The sequence below is a fragment of the Mus caroli genome, chromosome 17 (assembly GCF_900094665.2).
Source record: "Mus caroli chromosome 17, CAROLI_EIJ_v1.1, whole genome shotgun sequence".
NCBI classification, from domain to species: Eukaryota; Metazoa; Chordata; class Mammalia; order Rodentia; family Muridae; genus Mus; species Mus caroli.
Window position 1 is genome coordinate 44,079,404 of NC_034586.1, and position 27,603 is coordinate 44,107,006.

The following is a 27,603-nucleotide window of genomic DNA, read 5'->3' on the forward strand; positions in this document are numbered from 1 at the left end:
CAACGAGGTAAAGGGAACAGACAACTCCTGCAAATGCCCTCTGACCTCTACGTGCACATGCTGTGTACATGTGTGCCTGTACTCACACAGACACAAAATAATTAGCTAAGCAAACAAAAAACAACCGAGGAAGCCAAGGGCCCGTGAGTTGGCATGGGCAGGGCCAGTCATTCACTTGGCAGTCATGGAAATGCTGCCTGAGACAGGGACATCCCTGTTGAAGGACAGAGAGGGAAAAAAGTAAAACAGCAAGACATGGCTTCAAAGGGACAGACATTTACGTTCTTCCTCATTTTTACTTAGGTGTGTGTGTTTGGTGGTATGTACATCAGGTGCCTGCAGAAGCCAGAAGAGGCATTGGAGCCCCTGAAACTGGAATCACAGGCAGTTAGTTGTAAACTGTTCAGTGTGGCTACAGGGAACCCAACTCAGTCTCTCCAGAAGAGTAGAAAGGACTCTTAACTACTGAGCCATCTTCTCCAGCCTTGGGGCAGGTGGTTTGGGGGGGGGGACAGGGGCCATTGCAGACAACAGTGGGGCACAAGGAAAGCACCAGCCCAGACCTCAGGCCCAGAGAAATGTGGGACATGGGAGAAAAAAGTGTCTAGTCCTGGGAAGGATTACAGTGGAGGTAGAGGCCTTACCTGGAGACTAATGGTAAGATTCAAAGGAATCAGGGTGTCAGGTGACAGAGATCACTGAGCCATGAGGTCAGGCCTGAGTAGCTGCTCTCCAATTCCACAATGAGCATCCATCCCAAGGACAGGCTCACAAGTGTGCACTACCTCACACGGCTTAAAAACCAACATAGGTTCTAATGGGCTGGAGGTATGGCTCAGTGGTTAGGAGCTTGTTCTGCTCTTGTAGAGGACCTGAGTTCCAATATGAGCACACGTGTTAGGTGGCTCACAATTGCCTATGACTCCAGCTCCAAGAGATCTACCGCCCTCTTCTGGCCCCAGTGGGCACTGCACTCATGAGCACAACCCTCACCCCCCCACACACACACACACATTTTTAAAATAGTAAAAACAATATTTTTTAAAAAATAAAATAAGCACAAATGTTGGAAAGATGGCTCAGTAATTAAAAAACACTTGTTGTTCTTGCAGAATACCCAGATTCAGTTTCCAGCACCCACATGAATTAACTCCAGTCTGGGGGACCTGCCAACCTCTTCTGGCCTCTATGAGCACTGCACACATGTGATGCATACACACACACACATATGTGTGTATATGTATATATATATATATATATGCATATATATGTATGTGTATATGTATATATGTGTATATACATACACACACACACACACTTCTTTACATAAAATAGAAATAAGATCTAGCCAAGCATGGTAGGAAACACCTTTAATCCCAGCACCCAGCATTTGAGAGTTAGAGACGACAGGTAGATCTCTGTGAGTTCAAGGCCATTTTGGTCTACATAGTGAGTTCAAGGCCAGCCAGAACTGCAACGTGAGAACCTGTCTCAAAAAAATAAAATCTAAAAGATAGCATAAATATCTACTTTGGTTGATTTTGTTATTGATGCGGTGGGGGTGGGAGTGTCCCCCTATGTCAACAGGGCAGCCCAGAGTGGTTTTGAACTCGAGACCCTTCTGCTTCTCCAGTGCTGGCATTATAGTCATGAGCAACGAATATGTACTTGATTCAGCATGTAATTAACTATGTGCTTGGTCAACCTAGTGAATGTGTAACCGCTGCTAAAGCAAGGTCGTGTGGCCTTTAGTATCAGAGCCCTTGCGGACACTGTGGACCACTCCTGGGTCCTGCCCGCGGGTTAGTGCTCGGGAGTGGATGGGAGCGATCACGGAGAGAAGGGCTGGAGAGACGCATCTGTCCTTCAAGATTCAAGCGTGGTCTGTAAGGGAGCTGCAGACACTGGTAGACCAAGAACCCTGCCCCCACCCCACCCCCACCCAGGCTCTTACCCTCATAGCCTGCCTCTCACTGGACCTGTGGAGGGGCGAGGCAGAAAGGAAGCTTAGCTCTCTGGAGGTCAGACCTCCCCAGGAATCTCCTAATTGTCTTTACACCGCTAAGCTGCCCGGGGTCTGCCCCTCCCTTCTGGAGGTCCCTTCCCAACCAATCAAGTTCAGTTTCCCCGAGACAGTGAAAGGGCTGCTCAGACCAAGGAGAGAGGAGCCTAAGGTCAGCGGAGGACTTGGAGGAGGTACGGGGGCCTGGCTCCGTCTCTTTCTAAAAGCGGAGATGGGGCAGCAGCTGAGCTGGGAAGAGGCGGAGGCGTCGGGGGAGATGGATGTGGCGGAGTTGCAGGAGTGGTACAAGAAGTTTGTCGTGGAGTGTCCCAGTGGGACGCTCTTCATGCACGAGTTCAAGCGCTTCTTCAAGGTCACGGGCAATGAGGAGGCCACCCAGTATGTAGAGGGCATGTTCCGAGCCTTCGACAAGAATGGGGTAAGGAGCCCAGCAGGGGAGGACCTGTGACCCACCCGTTCAGTGAGACTACAGTTCCGCTCAGCTGCCCTCCTCTCCATCCCTCCTGCCCCCCCCCCCGCCCTCCATCATTCGTTCCCTCCCTTCTTACTGGCTCCACACATCTTCCTGAGGGCCAAAGGTCACTGGCACACAGTCTGGGTTTTCTCTGGGCTTTTTAGGCCAAGGCTCTGCAGCAAAAGGACATGCTTTTACAAACCCAATAGAACCTCTGCTGCTCTCAGTGCAAGGGAGAGAGAGATCCCAAAACTTTCTAATCTCAGATCAAGAACACCTTGCCAGGATCCTTAAGATGGCGGCTGCTCTGCTCTTCCCTCTGGGGGATGCTGGCAGGGGCTTCACTTGACTGGTAGGAGAGTGGATAGTTGCAAAAACACTTTCAACTTTTTTAAAAAAATATATGTAAGGGATAGCTGACAGTGTGTGTGTGTGTGTGAAGTTGTATAGGTACCCATGGAGGCCAGAAGGGGGCATCAGATACGTCAGAGCTAGTTACACATATTTTCAAGCTACCCAATGTGGGTGGGTTCCAAACACCAGTCCTCAGATAGACCAGTAAGTACTCTTAATTAACTGAGCCGTCTCTATGCTTTAAGTCATGGGGAATTGCACAGATCAAATGCCTTCCAATGGCACCGGCAGCCAAAAGGCACTGAATTACTTAATGCACAGATAATAATTGTGTGTGTGTGTTTGTATGTGTGTGTGTGTGTGTGAGAGAGAGAGAGAGAGAGAGAGCGCATGCATCCTTCACGAATGGAGGGGTACACTTGTGTGCATACGAAGACCAGAGATTGACCTCAGGTGTCAGTCCCTAGGGCGCAGCCAGCCTGTTTGTGTGACACCATCTTATTACCTAGAGCTCACCAACTACGGTAAGCTGGCTGGCCAGGGAGCCCCAAACCCCTCCTGTGTCTGTTCTCTCAGCACAGAGACAAACAGTAAGTAGGTGCCACTACAGACAGTGTTTGCAATGATTTTAAATCATATATAGGTGTGTGCATGTGCATGCAGTGTCTGAGGAGCCCACAAGAGGGCAGTGGTTCCCATGAAACTGGAGCTGACAGGTGGTTATGAACTGCCCGCAGAGGTGCTGAGAAGAGAATTAAGCACCTGCCCTAACTGCTGAGCCTCCAGCCCTGCACCCTGCATCCCCACACCCAGCCTTTGATGTAGGAGCTAGGGAAGGAACTTGGGTCTTCACACTGGCATGGCCAGCGTCTAGTGGACAGAGCCACCTCCCCATTCCTAACTCATGGCAATGCCTTTGAGAAGCCCAGGTCCCTGTTCTCAGCGTCTCTCACTGTCTTCCCAAGTAACTTGCTTCTCTCTTAATCCTAGGGCGTAAAATCTGTATTCAAGTCTCTTAGACTTGAGCTTTGCTTCAGAGAAGTATTTTCATTCAGGGGCTGACGGCATGGCTCAGTGGTTAAGAGCACTTGCTGCCAACACTCACATGACGGCTCATGGCCATCTGTAATCCAGTTCCAGGGCATTCAGAGTCCACTTCTGACCTCCACAGGTACCAGGCACACTCGTGGTACACATGTGTGCAGGCAAAACAGTTGCACACATAAAATAAAATAAAATAAAAATAAGAAAAAAGGGATTATATGGGGAAAAGGGCCTCATTTAAGAGGTTGTCTGGGCCAGTGTCCTGCAGTCCTTTTCATGGTATTGTGTTATGTTGAATTTTTCCCCTTCCTTTTCTCCCTCTTGCTCTGGGCCCATTCACACCAGCCCCATAGGTTCTTTATTTGTTTCTCATTACGGATGGTTGTGAGCCGCCATGTGGTTGCTGGGATTTGAACTCATGACCTCCGGAAGAGCAGTCAGTGCTCTTAACCACTGAGCCATTTCAGTAGCCTGATTATTAGAATTAGTATTAGAATTAGTATTATTTGAGACAGGGTTTTCCTATCTAGTCCTGGCTAACCTGGAACTCACCATGTAGACCAGGCTGACTTTGAACTCAGAGTTCCACCTGCCTCAGCCTCCTGAGTACTGGGATTAAATACAGGGAACACCACACCTGATGCCCCTGAAACAAAATATAAATTGCTCTCTGAATTGAGGGGATACATGGGTAACTTGAGGATGGTGACCCTTGGTGCAGAAGAGCTTGTGCCACACCGACTCAGTGTGAATGCCACTTGATGGAGGGATCAGCCATGTCAGTGGGACCCCAGTCATGAGACACAGGGCACAGAGCCAACTCCAAACCTCCCAGATCCACCCCCTCCTCTTCTCCTCAAGGCTGTAGGAACCTCACGAGGGAGTGGTGTCATCAATTTTTGTCTAAATTAAATTAAATGACGAGAAAACTGGGGTCATCTGGGTGTGACCCACAATGCTGTGCAGCCTCTGGACAGCGTGGCTAGTGTGAGCCCAGCGCAGACAGATCCTGCTTCATCCAATCCAAGAAAGGAAGCCGATTCGCCCGAGGTCAGATGTTCACACCTGCATTTTTTTTTCTTTTCTTTAATGTACATGGATGTTTTACTTGCTTATATGTAAGTCTGAAGATGTCAGATCCCTGGAACAGGGGCTACAGACAGTTGTGAGGTGCCCTGTGGGTGCTGGGAATTGAGCCTAGGTTCTCTGCAAGAGCCAGTGCTGTTACTGCTGAGTCATCTCCCCAGCCCATGCTTGTTTTGAGACAGGGTCTTAAGTCTGGTCTAAAACTTGAGATTGCCCCTGCCTCCATCTATCTCCGCCTCCACTCTTCCTTGCAATACCCTTCCTGACAGTAGCCTAGGAATGGGGGCGGGGAGGTTGTTTTTGTTTTTTTTTTGTTTTGTTTTGTTTTGTTTTTTAAGAAGATGGGGGCTGGAGAGATGGCTCAAGATTCAGCGGACCCAGATTTGAATACCAGCAACAACAAGGTGGCTCCCATCCATTCCAGCTTCAGGTGATCCAGTGCCCTCTTCTGACCTCTGGGCACCAGGCAGGTGCTGCTCCTAGAAGGAGTGATGTCAGAATGCGCCTCGCAAAGCTGGGGTCATTGTGGAAACTTAATTACGTTGAGAGAGGATACTCTAAGAATATATAATTAGGCCAGATAAGATATTATAAGAAACTCTGGACCAATGATGAACAGATCTCCCAGTCCTGGTGGCCATCTCAGCTGCGGGGGCTCCAGGGGTGGGAACAGTGTGTCCAAAGACACAAAGGTCCCCAGGTATTTCAGGGAAAGGGAACACTTGAGTCTGGGGGACACAGTGTCAATAAGGTTCAACCTGCACTCTGGGGAGGTAAGGCTGGGAATCAGGGTGGGGGGCTCACAGCAAACACACTCAATGCAGGACAACACCATTGACTTCCTGGAGTATGTGGCAGCCCTGAACCTTGTGCTGAGGGGCAGCCTGGAACACAAGCTCAAGTGGACCTTCAAGATCTATGACAAGGACCGCAATGGCTGCATCGACCGCCTGGAACTCCTGGACATTGTGGAGGTCAGTGTCTGTCTGTGGACTGCCACCCCATCCCATCCGTCTCTCATTCCTGGGGTTATGCCTGAAGGTGGCCTGCTCAACAGGGAGCTGCCTGGCACCGGCTTGGGAATCACTCATGGTGTGTTATCTATGGGCGTCAAGAAGGCCCAGCTAGCAGAGCAGTGGTGGCTCAAGCCTTTAATCCCAGCAGTGGCAAGCCTTTAATCCCAGCACTTGGAAGGCAGAGGCAGAGGGATCTCTGTGAGTTCAAGGCCACTCTGATCTACAAAGCAAGTTCCAGGACAGCCAGAGATGTTACACGGAGAAACCATGTCTCAAAAAACCAAAACCAGCCGGGCGTAGTGGCGCACGCCTTTAATCCCAGCACTCAGGAGGCAGAGGCAGGCGGATTTCTGAGTTTGTGGCCAGTCTGGTCTACAAAGTGAGTTCCAGGACAGCCAGGGCTATACAGAGAAACCCTGTCTCAAAAAAAACCAAAAAAACAACAACAAAAAACAAGAAACCAAGAAGGTAGAAAGGAAAGCTGGCTGTGAGTGATCTTGAAGATCACTGGTCAAGCCCAGGGTGTCCTCTACAAGGGGCTGCAGGCCAGCCTTTACCTCCATAGTGAGACTCTGTCACATGCGGGAAGCAAACAAGTGCTGGAGAGAACAATTGTGGGTCAAAATTCTCACCGCTGTGGCGGCAGTGTTTGAAGGAAGAAGTTTGAGCAGGCAGGATGCGTTTGGCCCCGTTGTGTTTCACTCTTGCCTTCTCTTGCCCATCACCATGGGCAAATACCATGGTGACCAGAGCAAGTGATGGGAGAGGCAGCCAGGAAGCAGCCAGGCCAAGCCACACCCATCACAGACACCCACCATCTAGAGACCCCATCTTCTTAAGCTTCTACGATCTACCTTCCACAGCCTGCTCAGGTTTTATGTCCATTAGTGGGTTAAGCCTAAGCTGTTCGTTCCACCAGAACCGTTTTGAGCTTAGTTGGTTCTAAAACCCACCTCCCAGGCACTGACTGAACATCTAAGCAGCACTCAGTCCTACCAAGCTGAGGACAGGAAAAGACAGGAAAACTCAAAACTGGTTCTTTTCATGGGATGGAGGGGCATGTGTAGTGTGGATTTGTGGGTTTATTTTTTTTTAAGCAACCTATGTTCTACTGTTTTATGTGTATCGATGGTTTTCCTGAACGGGCGATGTGGCACCATGAGTGTGTCGTGCCCTCAGGAGCCAGAGGAGGGGTCAGGTCTCCCAGGACTGGAGTGATGGAGCTGTTAGCCACCATGTGGGGCCTAACAATCCAGCCCGGGGCCTCTGGGGAAGCAGCCAGTGTTCTTAACCATTGAGTCATCTCTCCAGCCCCTCCACTTTGTAACTGATTCATTAGTGAAGGGTCTCTCATCCTAAAGCCCTTTGATTCCTTCAAGTGGACTGGGCCCTCCCACTTCCATCTAATGAAAATGCTGAATAACTTGCCTACCGGAAGCATTTTTCTCAATTGAGGTTCTCCCACCCTGGTTGACTCTAGCTAGCCAAATGGACCAGCACAGCCGGGTGCTGTGTCACTAAGATGCTCGTCCCAGAGGCCAGTGCTGGGTGGCGGCACTAAGGGACACGGGTTCCTGAGAGTCTGTCAGAGGAACCCAGCTCTTTCTCTCTGGCAGGCGATTTACAAGCTGAAGAAAGCGTGCCGAGCGGAGCTGGATCTGGAACACCAGGGCCAGCTGCTCACGCCTGAGGAGGTGGTGGACAGGATCTTCCTCCTGGTGGACGAGAATGGAGATGGTAAGAGAGATGCAGTCTGCCGGGAAACTGCCCTGTCTGTGTGATATGCCTCCCAAAAGCCCCCCACCCCAACCACCATGTCCCTGCTACTGATACACGTGACTGTGAACCGGCTGGAGAAGGATGGCATGAATAGCAAGGGAGCCAAAAACACCCGCGCGCACATTTGTAAGAGCACTTCCGAGATTGGCTGGTGAAGGCTGGGCATGCAAACGAAACTAAACTAATCCTTTCTCATTTTAAGTTAATGGGCAGTTTTGTTTTGTTTTGTTTTGGGTTTTGTTTTGTTTTTTGTTTTGGCCTGCACATATGTCTATGTCGCAAGTGTATGCCATGCCCACAGAGGCCAGAAAAGAGTCTCAGATCCCCTACAACTGGAGTTACAGTTGGGATCCACTATGTGGGTGCTGGGATTTGAACCTGGGTCCTCTGCAAGGGCAGCCAGGACTTTTAACCCTTGAGCCATCTCTTCAGATCCAAGTATGTTTTTTTTTTAAAAAAGATAAAAAGTGACCAGAGATGTGCTTCTGTGGATAAAGGCATTTGTCACCAAGCCTAATGGCCTGAATTAAATCCATGCTACTCAAGTGATTGAAGGGAAGAACCCAACCACTGCAGGTCAGTCCCTGTGGTGAGCATGCACACACACACACACACACACACACACACGCACACGCACACGCACACGAGTGGCAAGAGGCTGCTTTAGAGAACTGGCAAGCTACATAGAACCCCAGGCTGCAGTCTGGTTTGCAGGAGAGGAGGCCCTCCCCCATAGACCTGTCCTCATGGCCGTCTCTCCCACCCTCCTGTCCTCTGCCTCTGTCTCTCCCACCCTCGCCCAGGCCAGCTGTCTCTGACCGAGTTCATCGAGGGCGCCCGTCGCGATAAGTGGGTAATGAAGATGCTTCAAATGGATATCAACCCGAGCGGCTGGATCACGCAGCAGAGGCGGAGAAGCGCCATGTTCTGAGAGCCCAGGGACCCTTCAGGGGCCCACGCTCCCCTCTAAGACTCCTCCAGGGTCCCCGGAGTTTACAACATAGCAAGCAGGAGGTCTTGTTGGCTGAAGCCTGTTCCCAGTTGGTGTGAACTTCCACAAGGGGCCAAGCAATGGCTGCTGGATCTGAAGTGGGGTTCAGTCAGTCTATTCTTCAGGATTCACTAGCATTGTAGGGGTCCCGACGTTACTCTGCTCCACAGCTGCTCCTGGGAGAACTGGGCTTTAACTGGGAGATGTAGGGATCCTACTAATCTTCAGAGGTTCTCAGAGGAAATGGGGACGGCGAGGGGCGGAGCAAAGGCTGGTAGAACGCAGTCTGGAAAGAAAGCAAGGATGGGGAAGGATCTTAAGGAGTCCAACCAACCTGAGCATCCCAGGGTGTCCTCACCGAGGATGACAAAGGGGAGGGCTACCTCCGTGATCTTCCACCCTTAGAGGCCTGGCGGGCTTAGAGGGGGATGTTTCAGGTCTGCTCGGTGTTGCTCCCCAGTTCCTTCTTCTCATCCAGTCTCTAGTGTGAGCCTGCTACCATTTCCATGCCTCCTCAAGGACGGAGATGTCTTCTCTGCATCTCTGGGATAACTTGGCATTTAAGTCCCAGGCCAAACTTGGCCTCCGACAGCTGTTGGACTCCCTAACCTCCTGCGGGTCGACTAGACAACTTCCAGGTTATCACGCAAACGTCCTTCATGCACCCAATATAGAAGTTAGGCTACCAGGGAACCTCTCTGCCTTTCTCTGCCTCTTTCCATCTGTGCAGCTGGGGAAGGCACCTCAGAGGACAGGAAGTAGGACCAGTGTCACACTTAGCAATTCTATCTGGAGCCTGGTGGATTGTTGGTGTTACCTTGAATAGATATAGATTTCACATTAAAATACAGTCAACTAACTTATTGTCTGGAGGTGAAGTTTGTTTGCTTGTTGGAGCAAGGCCCCACAACTGTAGCTGAGGCTAGCCTGGAGCTCACCGCATAGCCCAGGCTAGCAGAACTCCTGCCTCGGGCTCCGGAGCCCTGAGATCATTGCATGGGAGAAGGGCTGTATGTTTTCATGTTGTGGGACAATTGAGTCAGTTTCAGAAGCCCAGGTCAGCTTGAAACCCATGGCAATCCTCCTGCCTCAACTTCCTGAGTGCTGAGTGCGTGACTGTGCCCATCCCCTGGGTGCTTGTATAACATATGTGCACCACTGTGCCCAGTGTGAACTTGAAGTGCGTTTTGCTTTATTTTTATTTCATGTGTATGGGTGTTTTGCCTGCGTGTGTCTATGTACCATGTGTGTGCACTGTCCACCCGAGGCCAGTCCTGTGGCACTGGAGTTACAGATATTTGTGAACTACCTACCATGTGGGTGCTGGGAATCAAGCCCAGGTCCTCTGCTAGAACAACCAGTGCCCTTACCGGAGAGCTGTCTCTCAGCCTTTTGGAGTTTTGTAGTTTGTAGTATGTTGCTATAAAGATCTCGTAATAAATAGCTTAGGGGCTGGCCAGATGGCAGGATGACGGGATGGCTCAGCGGGTAAGAGCACTGACTGCTCTTCCGAAGGTTCTGAGTTCAAATCCCAGCAACCACATGGTGGCTCACAACCATCTGTAATGAGATCTGACACCCTCTTCTGTCTGAAGACAGCTACAGTGTACTTATGTATAATAATAAATAAATCTGGCTGGGCAGTGGTGGCGCATGCCTTTAATCCCAGCACTTGGGAGGCAGAGGTAGGCGGATTTCTGAGTTCGAGGCCAGCCTGGTCTACAGAGTGAGTTTCAGGACAGCCAGGGCTACACAGAGAAACCCTGTCTTGAAAAACCAAAACCAATAAATAAATAAATAAATAAATAAATAAATAAATAAATAAATAAATCTTTGGGCCTGAGTGAGCAGAGTTGATCAGAACCAGTGGGGTTGACTAGAGCAAGCAGAGGTCCTAAAAATTCAATTCCTAACAACCACATGATGGCTCACAACCATCTGTACAGCTACAGTGTACTCATATACATTAAAAAAAATAAATTTTTTAAAAAGAAAAAGATCTAGCTTAGATGAGAATGGTCCGTGTAAAATATGAGTATATCCCAGGCAGGAAAACGATGTGTTCCCCAAATCATGGAGGTACATGGGGCAGACTGGAAGATGCCTCATCTAACACAGTGAATGTTGGCTCTTCACTCCAGGGTCAAGACAGAGTGTGACTGCCCGAGGCTGTGGCAGCAGATGCCAGGTTCTATCAGAGGCAGAGCTTCCACATCCGCAAGGTCATGGCCTGGGGAAGTAGAGCAGGGAGCTGGGCAAGAAGATGGGAGGGGCCAGAGAAGGACTGGCAGGAAGCACCATCATCCTTCGAGTTCCCTAGAGGACTAGGGACCATCTTTCCGTCCTGGGCTCTCAACTCCTGATACTGCCCCTCTACCCAGAACTAGGCACCCAAAGAAAAAAGCTGAGACTCTTGAGTTCAGGAGGTTCTATGTAATGTCAAGACAAGAACAGAACACCACACCAGGCACCGCACGGGGCCAGCCCTCAGTAGGCAGAAGCCACAGGGTGAGGCTCAACCCGCAGCCTCCGCTGCCAGGTCGCCAGCGCCTGCCTCCTCGTGTTCGCCGTTCTGGAGTCTGCGCACGATGCCGGTCAAGTCCAGGCTTCGGGTCAGCGTGTCCAGGAGCATCTGGTCCTTCTGCACACCTTCCATGAACTCCTCCAGGGACAGTTCCCCTGGGATGGAGAGAAAGAGATTCGCGGCATGAGGTCTCAGGAGTCCAGGGCTCAGAGCTGGATGCAAAAGGCAGGGACAGAGCCAGCGCCGGGGCAGTGGTAAAGGATTCAGAACCCAAAGTCTGGTGCAGGGATCCCCCAAATCCAGGTCTGCATCCAGAGCAGAGGTGGGTAGAAGAGGCGACCGGCAGAAGGCCCTGTGTCCTCCTCCTCTCTTGCCCCTCTCCAGGAGTGACTGCTATCTCTGCTGACCCCTCCCCTGGAGAGCCCCTCCTCGGCCCCCTCACCATCCCCGTTGATGTCGATCTTGGCAAACACGGTATCTGTGAATTCCTCGGCACTCATGGATGAGTCGCTCCAGGGATTAATGGTTCGGATGGCCTGGGAACACAAACAGGCAGAAGTGAGGAGACCCTTCCCAGTGGTGGGAGTGGAGCAGAGCGAGCTTGTCAGAACCCCAGAACGGTTCAGAATGGAAATCAAGGTTAGGGCCTCAGGTACTTAGGACACCGAGGTAGGATTGCCTCAAACTCGAGATCAGTAGTCAGGATGGGCCAAGGAGTTGTGAGCTAGCCTAAGTTAAAATCGAAGGGAAAAAAAAAAAAAAAAAGGCGAGGAAGGCGTGTCGTGGTAGCTCATGCCTTTAATCCCTGCCCTCTGGGAGGCAGAGGCATAGACAGCCAGTTTTCTGTGAATTCCAGGCCTGCCTGGTCTGTATAGTGAGCCACCATCTCAAAAAACAGATGCTGAGGATATAGTGGTACAGGTGCTTGCTATGCAGGTAAAAAGCAAGGCGTAGTCCTGTCCCTGATGCTTGATGTGCTCTCATGGCCTCACACATGTGCATGCCCCCTTGCTACACACACACACACACACACACACACACACACACACACACACACACACACACACACACACACAAAACGGAGCTTAGTACTCAATGAAGAAACTGAGTTCCAAGGAATAGTGACACAGCCCAGACCATGCAGTTAATGAGTTAGAGCTGCCATCCCTCCGTCCCAAATCCCATCCCTATTCTGGGGCTGCAATTTCTATCCTGGGACTGTCAGCCTGGGCACTCACTCTTGGCCACCCCCCACGCACCGCTGGCCCAGCCCTCTGCACCTGGAGTTACCCGGATGATGGTGAGCAGCTCGTCCCTGTCTATGCACCCGTTGCCGTCGACGTCGTAGAGCTTGAAATACCAGCGCAACTTTTGTTCCACTTTGCCCTTGAGGACCAGGCTGAGGGCTGCCACGTACTCCATGAAGTCAATGTAGCCATCCTAGGCGAGGGGCGAGGGGCGAGGGGCAAGGCGGGGTAAGCTCACCAGGGCTCCGCCCACCCCACTCAGAGCCCCGCCCGCTTCAGCCAGAACCCCGCCCCCAAGGCCTCTGTTCAATTCTCCACACCCCTCACTACTGAAGCCAAAAGCAGAAGGGAGCAGAAGCCAGTCTGCTCTGCGGTGCTCAGCCCCCTTGTAGCACGAATATCTGTCTTTCTGGACACTTCAACAGTGCCCGCCTCTCATCCTCCTCAAAGCTGCCAATCAAGTCTGTTAGAACCACCCCCACTGCCCCACTGCGTCCCTTTCTGGAACAGGGATGGTTCCCATAGCTTGAGCAGGTGGAAAAAAGGAAGAAAGCAAGCCAGGGCTGGAGGCTTGACTCCAGAGAGTTCTTGCAGTGCTGGCCTGGCAGGTAGGGGCAAGAGACCCATATAAAGGCTCTTTCCTCTTGGCTTCAAGCTCCACTAAGCTCTATTGTGTGCCTGCCGAGAAAGACTGTGAGAACTCAGCGGGACAGTCGCCCTGTCCTGACAGAAACGCAGTGTTGGAGGAGCGGGTTTGAATCCTGCCTCCTCGATCCTCCTGAGTTCTAGGATATGGGACACAGGACTTAGCATGTCCGTTCTACAATACTCGACCACCTCATCTGAAAATGGCAGAGGTGCCGGCTATCAGAATTGCTTTTGGTGAACCGAGTCCGTGTAGTTTAAACACCCAGCACAGGCAGAGCGCAGTAAGGCAGTGAATCCCGTTACCTGCTGTTTGATTTGTTTGTTTGCTTGCTTGGTTTTGGGGGTTTGGTTCCCCCCAGCCCCCTCCCCCCACCAGGGTTTCTCTGTGTAGCCCTGGCTGTCCTAGAACTCACTTTGTAGACCAGGCTGGCCTCGAACTCAGAAATCCTCCTGCCTCTGCTTCCCAAATGCTGGGATTAAAGGTGTGTGCCACCACCTCCCGGCTTGGGTTTGGTTTTATTTTGAGACAGGGTTTCTCTGTACAGCCCCGGCTGCCCTGGAACTAGCATTGTGGACCAGACTGACCTCAAAACTCAGAACTTCACCTGTTTCTGCCTCCCAAGTGCTAGGATCAAAGGTGTGCCCCGCTGTGCGCAGTTCTGTTACTTTCTTTTAAAAAATTATTTGCGGGGGGGGGGTATGGGGGACTTTTGGGATAGCATTGGAAATGTAAATGAGGAAAATACTAATAAAAATATTTTTAAAAAAATGAACTGGATGGCTGTGATACCCTCCAAAGCCACATGTCAGTCATACAATATGCCATGGTGCTCTTAGTTGGCCACATAACTCTTCTTGCTGCAAACATCTTTCTGAAGGCCAGAGACGATCTCAGAAACAAGAGCTCCTCAGTCCCAGTGACTCATCATAATGAGGTTGGACACATTTATTAGATTCCCAACTGAAACAGTGACATTTGAAAACTATTTGGTTTTTTTCATGAGTTACCGCCCATCCAAGGTCATTTCTCCACTCAAACATTCTTGCTAATTCTGTGTGGAAACGTTGGCTAGAGACGGGAGGAAATGGGAAGTGGTATCTACTGTTTCATGCTTTGTTTTAACATACTTCTAATCCTGTTCAGGATGGAGCACATGATGAGTCATAAGTCAGCCTGGTCGTGTGACATCAGGCAAACAATAAAATCATGACCTTTAAAAAAATTATTTGCTTATGTGTATATGTCTGTGTAAATATGTGTCATATATGTGTGCATGCTATTAGAGGCCAGAAGAGAAAGTCGCCTCCCCAGGAGACGGTTATAGATGGTTGTGAGCAGCCTGACGTGGGTGATGGAGCCAAACTCAAGTCCTCTGGAGAAGCAGCAAGCACTCGACCACTGCGCAACCTCATCAGGACCAGCACACAGTCACTATGGGGCTGGGGGTGGCAGGAGACAACTGTGCCATCGCAATGCATCCAATACTGGGACATTATAGAATCATCTAACTCCGCTAGGGCAGGACAGAAGTTCAAATGGCCCTTCAAGAGAAGGGGACATCTCCACTGAGTCTTGAAGGGGGTTCACACGGAGGAGCGTGCAACCTTCATAGGTAGCACAGAATTGCTGCAATCCTGGGAGCTGAACGCTAGGGTCCCAAATACATCCAGCAAGCCACTCAGCTACATCGACAGCTTGAGAAACACAAGACCTGTTTGCAGGATGACCCTCAGGCCCCCACCTCTCTGCTCCTGCCTATCCCAGCACGTCAGAAAGCTAAGCATTTGGGCTGGAGAGATGGCTCAGTGGGTAAGAGCACTGACTGCTCTTCTGAAGATCCTGAGTTCAAATCCCAGCAACCATATAGTGGCTCACAACCATCTGTAATGAGATCTGCCTTGGTCCTTGACTTTCACTCTTCTTGTATTGCTGACCACTTTTAAAATGAGGAGTTATATCACTGTTGTAATTTCTTAATGACTATGAAGAAATAGTGGAAAAGTCAAAAGACCAAAGTCCCCGCTTGGAAAAGACCCAACCTCGGACAAGTCGCTGGGCTCTCCAACACCCCCCTCCCATTTTCTTGGCTGAGACTTGAAGGACAATATGAACTTTCAAGATTGTAGCTTGGACAGGGTATACACACTTGAAATCCCAAGAACTCTTGAGTCTGATACAAGGGGATTATTCTGGTTTTCAAGTTGGACTGGGTTATATAGTGTCAGACCATAGATAACACAAATCTCACAATGTAAAGAAGTGAGATGTGAAATGGATTCCCATCAGTAAGCACACAGCTCTGTGTGTGTGTGTGTGTGTGTGTGTGTGTGTGTGTGTGTGTGTGTATTGACAGAGTCTCATTATACAGCCCAGGTTGACCTTAAATCTGTGGTGATCCCCCTGCCCCAGCCACCTAAGTACTGACATGACAAGGATGCGCTACCATGCATGGCTACACTCTTCGTTATAATAATTGCATAATTAATGTATATTATAAAATTCATATTATCCATAAAGCTCAGGGTTTTTCCTATATTCACTTATTCATATAATACCTATGAAGCATCTACTATGTTCCAGGTACTGTCCTAGGAGCTGGAGCCACAAAAATAAGCAAGACAAGACTTTGTCCCCCACAAAGCTCACATCCCAGCATGGGGAGTCCTACCAGAGGTTATGGTTATTTAATACCTGGCATCGGAAAGAAAGAAATTAAATGAATGAATGTTTAAATTTAAAATATGAATTAATAAATTATAAAAATAATTTAATTTTATATATGTTTGCCTGTGTGCATATCTGTGTACCACATGCTTTCACTGCCCAAAGGGGAGTGGGAGGTTGTTTGCCATCATAAAGATGCTGGGAATGGAGCCCAAGACCTCTACAAGGGCTCTTTACCGCTGAGCCGACTCTCCATCCCAAAAATAAAATTTAAAAAATGGAAATGAGCCAGATGGTGGGGACACATGCCTTCAATCCCAGCACTTGGGAGTCAGAGACAGGAGGATCTCCAAGTTTGAGGCTAGACTGGTCTACAAAGTGAGTTCCAGGATGGCCAGGGTTACACAGAAAGAGAGACATCCTCTCTTGAAAAACCAAAATGAAAAGAAAACTTGTGCTGGGCATTATCGCACAGGCCTTTAATCCCAACACTTGGGAGGCAGAGGCAGGCAGATCTCTGAGTTCCAGGCCAGTCTGGTCTACACAGTGAGTTCCAGGACAGCCAGGGCTACAATTGAATTCCAGATAATACTTGTGACAGAAACTGAAGAGATGGCACCCAAGTGACAAGGGTTATGTAATGGTAGAGGAGTTGCATGGTGGCTGACTTGAAGGAATCTTCCCACAGACTTGTCTTGACCCCAAGGGCTTCCCTTAACAGGAGGAGATAAGACATTCCAGTGTGTTGTGGGTAGGTGCTGGGATCCCTGCTAACCTGGTGGGGAGGACCACTGCTTCCCCCAAGTACTGCAGGAGGACCACTGCTTCCCCGGAGCACTTCGGGGTGTCCACCCTCATTTCTCCTTCACCTTATCACCCTATCCCGGCCTCTCTGGCCCTCTCCTTCAGAAGAGCACTTGGAGCGGGGACACTGCCCTTGGGCTGGTCCTTTAGCTCCCGTAATCCGATTTGGCCTCTTAACTCATGTATTAGTGAGTTTTAAATAACCACACAGGGATCTTGGTGTTCCCTAGAAACACTGACCACAGCGGTGTTCTTGAGGGGAGGGCTGACCCTGCCACAATGGCCACATGGCCGGCCCTATATCACTGATAGAAACCATGTCCCAGTGAGGGGCCAGCCCAGCTGAGAATCAGCAGACATGAGAATCAGCAGACAAAGCACAAGCAGGTGTGTGGCTTTGGATTCCACCATCTTTATACCTGACTGTTCTAGATAAATGGCGACTTTATTTATTTATTGAGCTCCAATAAATCTCTCTCTCTCTCTCTCTCTCTCTCTCTCTCTCTCTCTCTCCCTCCCTCCCTCCCCTTTTCCCTCTAACTCCATCCCTCACATCCAAGGAAAATCTAGGAGTTTTTGCACAAGCATCCCACCCACCCAGCACCAACACCTTGGGGTGTTCATCGGCCATCTTGGAAGCATTCATGCCTGTCTTGGAGGCTGCTGAGTGGCATAACAGGTGGACAGGGAACACCTCGTATTCAGCCTATGACCTCTGGTTTTCCCCTGTGAAGTGGGTCTTAGTTTGCTGAAACCCCCAGGGCCTAAAGCTGAGATGCTGAATGAGCAGCTATGGAATCAAATCTCAAAGCCCACCTTCCAAATGAACACTGGAAAAACCAACCAGCTCAGGCGTTTTAAAACCGGGCTTGTATTCCCATTAACTAGGAACCTGAGGCAGGGGGATCACCACAGGTTGAAAACCAGCCTTGGCTCCACAAAAAGAACCAGCCCTAAAACAATGGGAACCAGAAGTAACTTTTGGGGCAGACACTTCTTTCCTCTTGTTCCCTCTGCCCACCCCTAGGCTACTCTGGCTTCTCGAGGTATCCCCCAAGAATCACGACCTTCCCATCCGTCCCATCCTCTGCCCACCTTGTTGAAGTCAAAGGTCTCGAACATCTGTTCCACATATTGGCTGGCTGAGGGGCTCAGGTTCTTGAGACCAAAGAACTGGCGGAATTCGTAGAGGGTGAGCTGGCCAGATGGGCACTCAGTCATGAATTTCTTATACCACTGATGGCACTCGGTGCTGCTCAGCTCTTCCACCGACTTGCCCTCCATGACGTTGCCCATGGTTCAGGCTTACGAGAGACGGATGCCCTAGACAGACAGGTAGATCTTATTTTCTAATGTCCCCTGCACAAGGGTGGCTTGGCTTCGAGACCTCCCCTCTCACCAGCCTAAGTAAAGACAGCCCTGTGAGTCGGACTAAAAAGGGAGATGAGCCAGCCGTAACTCACACCCAAACTAGAGATGCCGGAGGGCCGGTATTAAAAGATGAGAGGATTTTTCTTGCCCAGTTTGCAGTCTGCTAATCCCTTCTTAACAGGATCTGGAAGGTGGCCGGCCAGCGGCTGCTCTGATCCCATGACCTTTGTGCCCTTTGCATATACTGAACCCACAATGCTCTGCTTCTCGCCTTCAGTCATGGACCTGACATAATGTGCTACATAGATCGGATTTCTTTCACAGACTGAGGCTGCGCCCTTGAATGGGCATCTTGTGTGCAGCTGGCCAGGTGTACATTATCCTTGGACACCCCTGAGGGATTCAATCACATGAGAGCTGCTTTGCGGGCTCAGAGTTTAGGGGCTTCCAAGACACGTTCCCTGGAGCCAGAAGGAACCCCAACAGTATATTCTATTTCTCCTGGATTGATGCGTTCCCTCCTGGAGAGACAGTAAGAGGATCATGAAATGTCCATGAAGCAAGATTCCCGAGACCTCTCCAGTGGTTACCTACGTAGCAAGCAATGGCTGAAGGAGAGGAGACCGTTGAGCCCACTTCATAGTTACTCAGGGAGCTTGAAGGATGAAGCTTTTGTGCGAGCCATCACCCAATGGTAGGGTTTTCAGTGACAAAGCTGCCCACCTATCCCCCATGCTCCTGTAGCTGCTGAGTCCTAAACCCACTCAGCACTTTTCTGTCACAGATGAGACAGCAGGGCAGACCCTGCCCGCTCTCTGAAAAGAGTTTATAATGGCGTCTTAGTGTCTTAGTTAGGGTTTTACTGCTGTGAACAGACACCATGACCAAGGCAAGTCTTATAAAAAACAACATTTAATTGGGGCTGGCTTACACGTTCAGAGGTTTAGTCCATTATCATCAAGGTGGGAGCATGGCAGTATCCAGGCAGGCAGGGCTGAGAGTTCTACGTCTTCATCCAAAGGCTGCTAGTGGAAGACTGACTTCCAGGCAAATAGGGTGAGGAACTTATGCCCACACCCACAGTGACACACCTACTCCAACCAGGTCACACCTATTCCAACAAGGCCACACCTCCAGATGGTGCCACTCCCTGATCCAAGGATATACATACTATCACAGTTAGGGTTTTACTGCTGTGAACAGACATCATGACCAAGGCAAGTCTTATAAAAAAAAAAAAAAAAAAAAAAAAACAACGACCTTTTTTTTGTTTGTTTGGTTTTGGTTTTTCGAGACAGGGTTTCTCTGTATCACCCTGGCTGTCTTGGAACTCACTCTGTAGACCAGGCTGGCCTTGAACTCAGAAATTTGCCTGCCTCTGCCTCCCAAGTGCTGGGATTAAAGGCGTGAGCCACCTCGCCCTGCAAAAAACCAACATTTAATTGGGGTTGGCTTACAGGTTCAGAGGTTCAGTACATTATCATCAAGGCAGGAACATGGCAGCATCCAGGCAGGCATGGCTCAGGCAGAGCTGAGAGTTCTATGACTTCATCCAAAGACTGCTAGTGGAAGGCTGACTTCCAGGCACCTAGGGTGCGGGTCTTAAGCCCACACCCACAGTGACACACCTACTCCAACCAGGTCACACCTATTCCAACAAGGCCACACCTCCAAATGACATTCCACTCCCTGGCCCCCATAGACTTGTTCAAACACATGAGTCTATGGGGGGGGGGCATACTTAAATATAACATAATGCACAATGCATTTAGTCCAATTTTCAAAGTCCTCATAGTCTATAGCAGTCCCAACAATGTTAAAAGTCCAAAGTTCAAGGTCTTTTCTGAGATTCATTCAATCACTTAACTGTAACTCCCAAAAAAAGACAGGAAACCAGCTGGGCAAACTCCAAACTGTGCATCTCCATGGCTGATGTCAAAGTGGTCTTCAGATCTCCACTCCTTTTTCATCTTTGTTGACCGCAACAAACTGCTTTCTCCTGGGCTGGTTCCACTCCCTGTTAGCAGCTTTTCTCAGCAGATAGCCCATGGCTCTGACATCTTTAACATCTTCTAGTCTCCAAGGCAATTTCAATGTTACAGCTTCTTGTTTCAGTGTCTGGGATTCCACTTGATCCTTTGGGCTCCTCCTAAGGGCTGGCATCACTTCTCCAGCTCTGCCCTCTGTAGCACTCTAAGTTCAGGTTGATCCACTCCACTATGGCTGCTGTTCTTGGTGATCATCCCATGGTACTGACATCTCCAATACACTGGGGTGTTCCACTCCAACTAGGCTTCACCAATAGCCTCTCATAGGCTCTCTTCATGGTGCCAAGCCTCAAATCCTTTGCATGACCCCTTCAGTCCTGGGCCATCAACTTCAAATGAGACTGCACCTTCACCAATGGCCTTCCACGGCCTCTCGCAGTGCTAAGCCTCAGCTGCTCTTCATGACCCCTTCATGCCTTCAAAACCAGTACCACCTGGGTGACTCTTTCCCATTACCAAGTACAGTTCCAGCAGGAGGTACAACCTTGGCTGTCTCTGGAACACAGCTTCTATGTGCTCACAGAAAACACTTCCCAGAAGATTTCACCTCAGTGACGCTGGTCTCTTCTTAATCACCGCTAATTTCTTAGCTCCAGCTAACCAGCATCGATTGTCCAAGTAGTCCCTTCTATTATTCACTCTAAAGCCAGAGCCACATGACTGAAATTGCAGAGTTCTGCTGCTTGCAGGAACTGAACATGGCCCCCTTGTTCTATTACATTATCACCAGCTTTCTGTTCTCCAACTCCTTCACTACCGAAGATTGGCTGTCCTGGATCTTGCTCTGTAGAATGATCTTGATCACAGAGATCAGCATGCCTATCTCCTGAGATTAAAGGTGTGTATCACCATGCCTGGATCTAAATTTAGCTGGGTAGGATCTTGCCCCAAGGTTCCCTCCCTTAATCTGTTATCTCCTAGAACACAGGAGTAGGAGTTTGCTTCCTGGTACCCTTTAATACTTTTTTTTTTTTTTTTTTTTTTTTCTTTTAGACAGGGTTTCTCTGTGTAATCCTGGCTGTCCTGGAACTCACTCTGTAGGTCAGGCTGGCCTCGAACTCAGAAATTTGCCTGCCTCTGCCTCCCAAATGCTGGGATTAAAGGCATGTGCCACCACGCCTGGCTCCCTTCAATACTCAAACCATATATATTATAATTTTCCTTTCTAAGCTTGCTATGCTTGTTCAAGCTTCTCTTCATAAGACTTAACCAGAGAACACAGTCTCTGCTGGGCTTTTTTGAAACTTCCTTTGTCAATGCAATTAATCTGAGTCTCTTCACCTTAGCCTCAGGCAGACTTTTCAGACAAAGGCAAAAAGTAGCCACATTCTTCACCAAAATACCACAAAACAGTCTTTATGCCACATTCTGAAATTATTGTCCTTTGAAATCTCTTGGGCCAGGTCAACACAGTTCAAATCACTCCCAGCAACAAAGTCTTCCATATTCCTACTAGGATGATCTATTAAGCCCCATTTAAAGCATTCCACTGCTTTCCAAATCCAAAGTCCCAACATCCACATTCTTTCAAATAAAAGCATGGTCAGGCCTATCACAGCAATACCCCACTCCTGGTACCAACTTCTGTATTAGTCAGGGTTCTCTAGAGTCACAGAACTTATGAATAGTCTCTCTATAGTAAAGGAGTTTATAGTTGACTTACAGTCTGCAGTCCAACTCCCAACAATGGTCAGTAGTAGCTATAAATGGAAGTCCAAGGATCCATCAGTTGCTCAGTCCCACACAGCAAGCAGACAAAAGAGTGAGAGAGAGAGACACTCCCTTCTTCCAATGTCCTTATATGATCCCCAGCAGAAGGTATAGCCCAGATTAAAGGTGTGTGCCACCACACCTTTAATCCCAGATGACCTTTAATTCAGAGATCTCCCTGTCTTAATCTTCTGGAATTCATAGCCACTCTGCCTCAAGATCTCCATTCCAAGATCCAGGTCAGAAACTTCTATCTCCTAGCCTCCAGATTAAGGTCGCTGGTGAGCCTTCCAATTCTGGAATGTAGTTCATTCCAGATATAGTCAAGTTGACAAGCAGGAATAGCCACTACAAATGGCAAACCCTTCTGCTTCTTAAAAATGTGTAACAGCATCTGTGGCACCAACAATTAAGACTTGGAACAATGGCACTCAGCTTGGGGTTAAAAATGTCACCACCCAGGAGCCATAAGGTTGTTGGTTGGAAATTCCAGCCCCATGGGTTGGCTACCTTCCTAATGGTTTTCGAAGAGTCTCTGGGAGCCTACACACCATAAAGGCTGCTGTGGCATAGGCTCCATCCCCAGAATGAGATGGCAGATCCCTACTGCCGAAGACATGTGCTTTGATCATAGGCCATGCAGAAGCCACGCTGGGCTTGATCTGGAAGCTTCTCTACCCCAGGAGGAGCTACACCGGCTGCTGAAGAAGCATCTCCAACCGTCCTGCATGCTGCATTGCTGTGATGGTTAGCATGTGAAATAGACCCTGAAGGCTCATGTGTCCCCAGATGGTGACGCTCTTTGGAAAGGTTGTGGGTCCTTGAGGAAGCTGAGCCTTGCTGGAAGAAGAGAGTCACCAGGATGGGGGTTGAGGTTCAATGGCCTGGCCTTGCTCCTGTTCCTGGCATATGAAAGAATATGTGACAGGCGTAATGATGTGAAGACCAGCTGTACCTCAGCCATTGTTTGTTTACCGGTGGCACACACCCAAATAAAAACTGTAATAAAACTATGTAAATAAATAAATCAAACCATAGTAATTCATAAGGAATAGGTGTTGTTCACATAACCCCAAGGACAGTTACCTTTTGGAGAAGAAACCAATCAGGTCTGTTTTACATCTGCTTTAAGGTACACAAAGGAGAGGGTCCCCTGCTTTGGCTGTGTTCCACAGTAGAGGGGTTGCCCCCAAATCTCAGCGCGACACATCTTGCTCTCAACACTGCTGGCTCTGTTGTACCTGGGAGCTCCACACTGCAGGGTCAGTCACCACCGTTAGAGCGCCACACTGCAAGATCAGTCACCACTATTAGAGCTCCACACTGCAGGGTCAGTCACCACCGCTAGAGCTCCACACTGCAGGATCAGTCACCACTATTAGAGCTCCACACTGCAGGGTCAGTCACCACCGCTAGAGCTCCACACTGCAGGATCGATCACCACTGTTAGAGCTCCACAGTACAGGATCAATCACCACTGTTAGAGCACCACACCGCAGGATCAGTCACCACTGTTAGAGCTCCACACTGCAGGATCGATCATCACCATTAGAGCTCCACACTGCAGGGTCAGTCACCACCGTGCAGCAGCTTAAACCTGCAAGTGCTCACCAGCCCATGGTTTCTGTGCCCAGGGTCTCACATGCTGCTGTCGGGAGTCCCATGGGCTGTGCTTCCTTCCATCTGGATGTTCCAGCCCTTTAGAGCCGGGGACAGAATTCCCTCCCTTGTTGCTGTGTGACTGACTGGTGCTCTAGCTCCTTTTGCTCCGTACTGGAAATTGTCGAGGACAGTCACAGGTCCTGTGTGTGTGTGTGTGTGTGTGTGTGTGTGTGTGTGTGTGTGTGTGCTGTGTATGTAGTATGTGTGGTGTGTGTGCATGAATGTGTGTGGTGTGTATGTGGTATGTGTGTAGTGTGGTGTGTGTGTGTGTGTGTGTCTGTGGTGTGTGTATGTGTGTGTGTGCTGTGTATGTAGTATGTATGGTGTGTGTGCATATATGTGTGGTGTGTGTGTGTAGTATGTGTGTGTATGGGGGTGTCTGTGTAGTGTATGGTGTGTGTATGTGTGGTGTGTGTGTGGTGTGTGTGTGGTGTGTATATGTGTGGTATGTGTGTGTAGTGTGTGTGTGTAATGTGTGTGTATGTGGTGTGTGTGTGTATGTGGTGTGTGTGTGGTGTGTATATGTGTGGTGTGTGTGTGGTGTATATGGTGTGTATGTGGTGTGTGTGTGGTGTGTATATGTGTGGTGTGTGTGTGGTGTATATGGTGTGTATGTGGTGTGTGTGTATGGTGTGTGTGTATGTGGTGTGTGTATGTGTGGTGTGGTGTGGTGTAGTGTATGTATATATTTTGTGTGTGTGGTGTGGTATGTATGTGGTGTGTGTGGTATGTGTATGGTATGTGTGTAGTGTATGTGTGATGTGTATGTGGTATGTGTGTGGTGTGTTTTCTATAATCTGCCCACAGCTCCTATCCCAGAGCATAGCATACCTCTTATTCCATCCAGGCAGTAAGGAGAGTCTCCTTCAATGGGCTAACTGGAGTCTTATACAAACTAGCCTCTCAAGACAGCGACAGACCATCACCTCTGCCACATTCTATGGATTCTATGGAATCAGGTTATAGGCTTCACCAGCACCTCTGGGGAAAGGGCTGTACACAGACAAGAGATTGGAAGGTAGATATCACCAGGGGTACTGCAGAATCTGTGGTGACATTTGCCATTGGACAATCACAGAGACACAACACTCTATTCCTTCTAGAACTGAAAATAGTTGTGTGGCCAGGCTACCCTTAGGAAAATAGAAGCTTCCAGAAGGTAGATATCCTCAATTCCTCTCTGTACCCTTCTACACCCACTGCTTCGTAGTCTGTGTTGTTACTATGTGCTGGTCCTTCCCCTTCACCACATCCAAGCAGACACTCATCCCCAAAGACTGGCTCTCCTCTGACCCAGAGCTGGCTTGTCCACTGAGATGCTCTAGATGAGAAGGAAGAGGCAGGAGAGATGGACTGGGTACCACTGCCTTCACACCTTGCTGCTGCTGGGTCACATGATGGAGAAATGGACTCTCCTGGGTTCAGTCCCAGTTCTTGAGTTCCCATGGCAACACTTTTCCATCCCCACCCCCTCCCTCAGCAGGTAAGGTGTGTCCTTCTGCTGCTGCTCACTGGGATATCACCTACAACTGTATCCATGTGTCTGTTCTCAGTCCTCTCAATGTTCCTCTGTGATTTTTTTTTAATGTGTATGGATGTTTTGCCTGTGTGATGGTTTGTATATGCTCTGCCCAGGGAATGACACTATTAGAAGGTATTGCCGTATTAGAGTAAGTGTGGCCTATTGGAGTAGGTGTGTCACTGTGGGCGTGGGCTTTGTCCTAGCTTTCTGGAAGTCAGTCTTCCACTAGCTGCCTTCAGATGAAGATGTAGAACTCTCAGCTCCTCCTGCACCATTCCTGCCTGGATGCTGCCACACTCCCACTTTGATGATACTGGACTGAACCTCTGAACTGTAAGGCAATTAAATGTTGTCCTTTATAAGAGTTGCCACGGTCATGGTGTCTGTTTACAGCAGTAAAACCCTAAGACAGAAGTTGGTACCAGGAGCAGGGCATTGCTGTGATAGGCCTGACCATGCTTTTGTTTAGAAGAATGTAGATTTTGGAAATTTGGATTTGGAAAGCAGTGGAATGCTCTAAATGGGGCTTAATGGGTCATCCTAGTAGGAATATGGAAGACTTTGTTGCTGGGAGTGATTTGAACTGTGCAGACCTGGCCCAAGAGGTTTCAGTGCAGAATAATTTCAATATGTAGCCTAGAGACTATTTTTACGGTAATTTGATGAACAATGTGACTGATTTTTGCCCTTGTCTAAGAGTCTACCTGAGTCTAAGGTAACGAGATTTGTATTAATTGCATTGACAAAGGAAGTCTCAAAAAAGCCCAGCAGAGACTTTGTTCTCTGGTTAAGTCTCATGTAGAGCGTTTTGAATAAGCATAGCAAGCTTAGAAATGAAAAATATAAAATATATGGTTCCAGTATTAAAGGGGCATCAGGAAGGGAAATGGAACTGAATCCTCTGTTCTAGAAATAACAGATTAAGGGGTTTGGGGGCAAGATCCTACCCAGCTAAATTTAGATCCAGGCATAGTGGTACACACCTTTCATCCTAGAAGACAAGCCAAACAGATCTCTGAGTTCAAGGCCAGCCTGGGACAAAGCAGGTTCTAGGTGAAGAAAAGCTTAAATCCAGGCATGGTGGTACATGCCTCTAATCCCAGCATTACAGGAAACAGCCATGCAGATCTCTGAGTTCAAGGTCAATCTACATAGCCAGTCCTAGGACAGCAAATCTTAGGTAGTGAGGGAGTTGGAAAACAGAAAGTTGGTAATAGAATAAAGCAGGGGGGAAAGTTTCAGACCCAGCAAGCAGCAAACCTCAGCAACTTCAGCCATGTGGCTCTGGCTTTAGAGTCAAAACCAAAAGGGACTACTAGACAATTTATGCAGGGGAATGTTTTCTGAAAGCACAAAGAAGCTATGTTCCAGAGATAGTCAAGGTTGTACCTTGTGCTGCAGCTGGACTTGGTAATGTGTAAAAGTCACCCAGGTGGTACTGGTTTTGAAGGCAATGAAGGGGTCTTGAAGAGCAGCCGAGGCCTGGCACTGTGAGATACCTTGGAAAGCCATTGGTGAAGGTACAGCCTCAGTTGCAATTGATGGCCCTGGACTGAGGGGTTCATGCAAAAAAAAGTTAAGGCTTGGCACCATGAGAGGCTATTCGCGAAGTCTAATTGCAGCAGAAGACCCCAGCATCATCTCATTGGAGATGCCAGTACCATGAGATGATCACCAAGAACAGCAGCAACAATAGAGTGGATTAACCTGAGCTTAGAGAGCTACAGAGGGCAGAGCTGGAAAAGTGACACCAGTCCTTTAGAAGGAGCCCAGAAGATCATGTGTGGATCCCAGACACTGGAACAAGAAGCTGGAATGTTGAAGTTGCCTTGGAGGCCCCAAAGATGTTCGACATGCCAGAGCCGTGGGCTATCTGCTAAGGAAAGCTGCTAACAGGGAGTGGAACCAGCAAACCAGGAAAAGAAGTTTGTTGCAGTCAACAAAGATGAGAAAGCAGTTGGAGATCTAAAAACTTCTTTGATATCAGACATGGAGATGCAGAGTTTGGAGTTTGCCCAGGGTTTCCTGTCTTGATTCAGGGATTACAGTTAAGAGATTGAATGGATCTCAGAAGAGACTTTGAATTTTGGACTTTTAACATTGTTGGTGCTGCTATAAACTATGGGAACTTTGGAAGTTGGACTAAATGTAATTTTTTATTATGCTATGGGTAGATATGGCCCCACATAGACTCATGTGTTTGAACAAGCTGATGGGGGCCAGGGAGTGGGATGTAATGGTTTATATATGCTTGGCCCAGGGAATGACACTATTAGAGGGTTCGGCCCTGTTGGAGTAGGTGTGGCCTATTGGAGTGGGTGTGTCACTGTGGGCTTTCTGGAAGCCAGTCTTCCACTAGCAGCCTTGAGATGAAGATGTAGAACTCTCAGCTCCTCCTGGACCATTCCTGCTTGTGCTGCTATTGAGGCTGCCATGTTTCCGTCTTGATGATACTGGACTGAACCTCTAAACCTGTAAGCCAGCCCCAATTAAGTGTTGTCCTTATAAGAGTTATGTCCTTATAAGGCTGTCCTTATAAGACAGCCTGCGTGCATGTCTGTGCACTGTGTGTGCTGTTCCCATAGAGACCAGAAGGGGGCGTGGGATTCTCCAGAACTGAAGTTATACATTGTTCTAGTTTAGGGTACTGGGAAC

General features: G+C 49.0%; 2 protein-coding genes across 2 annotated transcripts; one reads left to right on the plus strand and one right to left on the minus strand.

The window, feature by feature from the left end:
• The first annotated feature begins 2,234 nt into the window (after positions 1-2,234).
• On the plus strand, positions 2,235-8,937 carry Guca1b (guanylate cyclase activator 1B). The gene is made up of 4 exons (XM_021150072.2): positions 2,235-2,441; positions 5,786-5,935; positions 7,594-7,714; positions 8,560-8,937. The coding sequence occupies exons 1-4, from the start codon at positions 2,235-2,237 to the stop codon at positions 8,685-8,687; spliced, it is 606 nt and encodes a 201-aa protein (XP_021005731.1). The 3' UTR covers positions 8,688-8,937.
• Positions 8,938-11,164: 2,227 nt separating this feature from the next.
• Guca1a (guanylate cyclase activator 1A) lies at positions 11,165-18,118 on the minus strand. The gene is made up of 4 exons (XM_021149926.1): positions 17,731-18,118; positions 12,562-12,711; positions 11,714-11,807; positions 11,165-11,426 (listed from the first exon to the last, which is right to left on the minus strand). Exons 1-4 carry the CDS (start codon positions 17,929-17,931, stop codon positions 11,263-11,265), a joined length of 609 nt encoding a protein of 202 aa, XP_021005585.1. The 5' UTR covers positions 17,932-18,118; the 3' UTR covers positions 11,165-11,262.
• Positions 18,119-27,603: the final 9,485 nt, after the last annotated feature.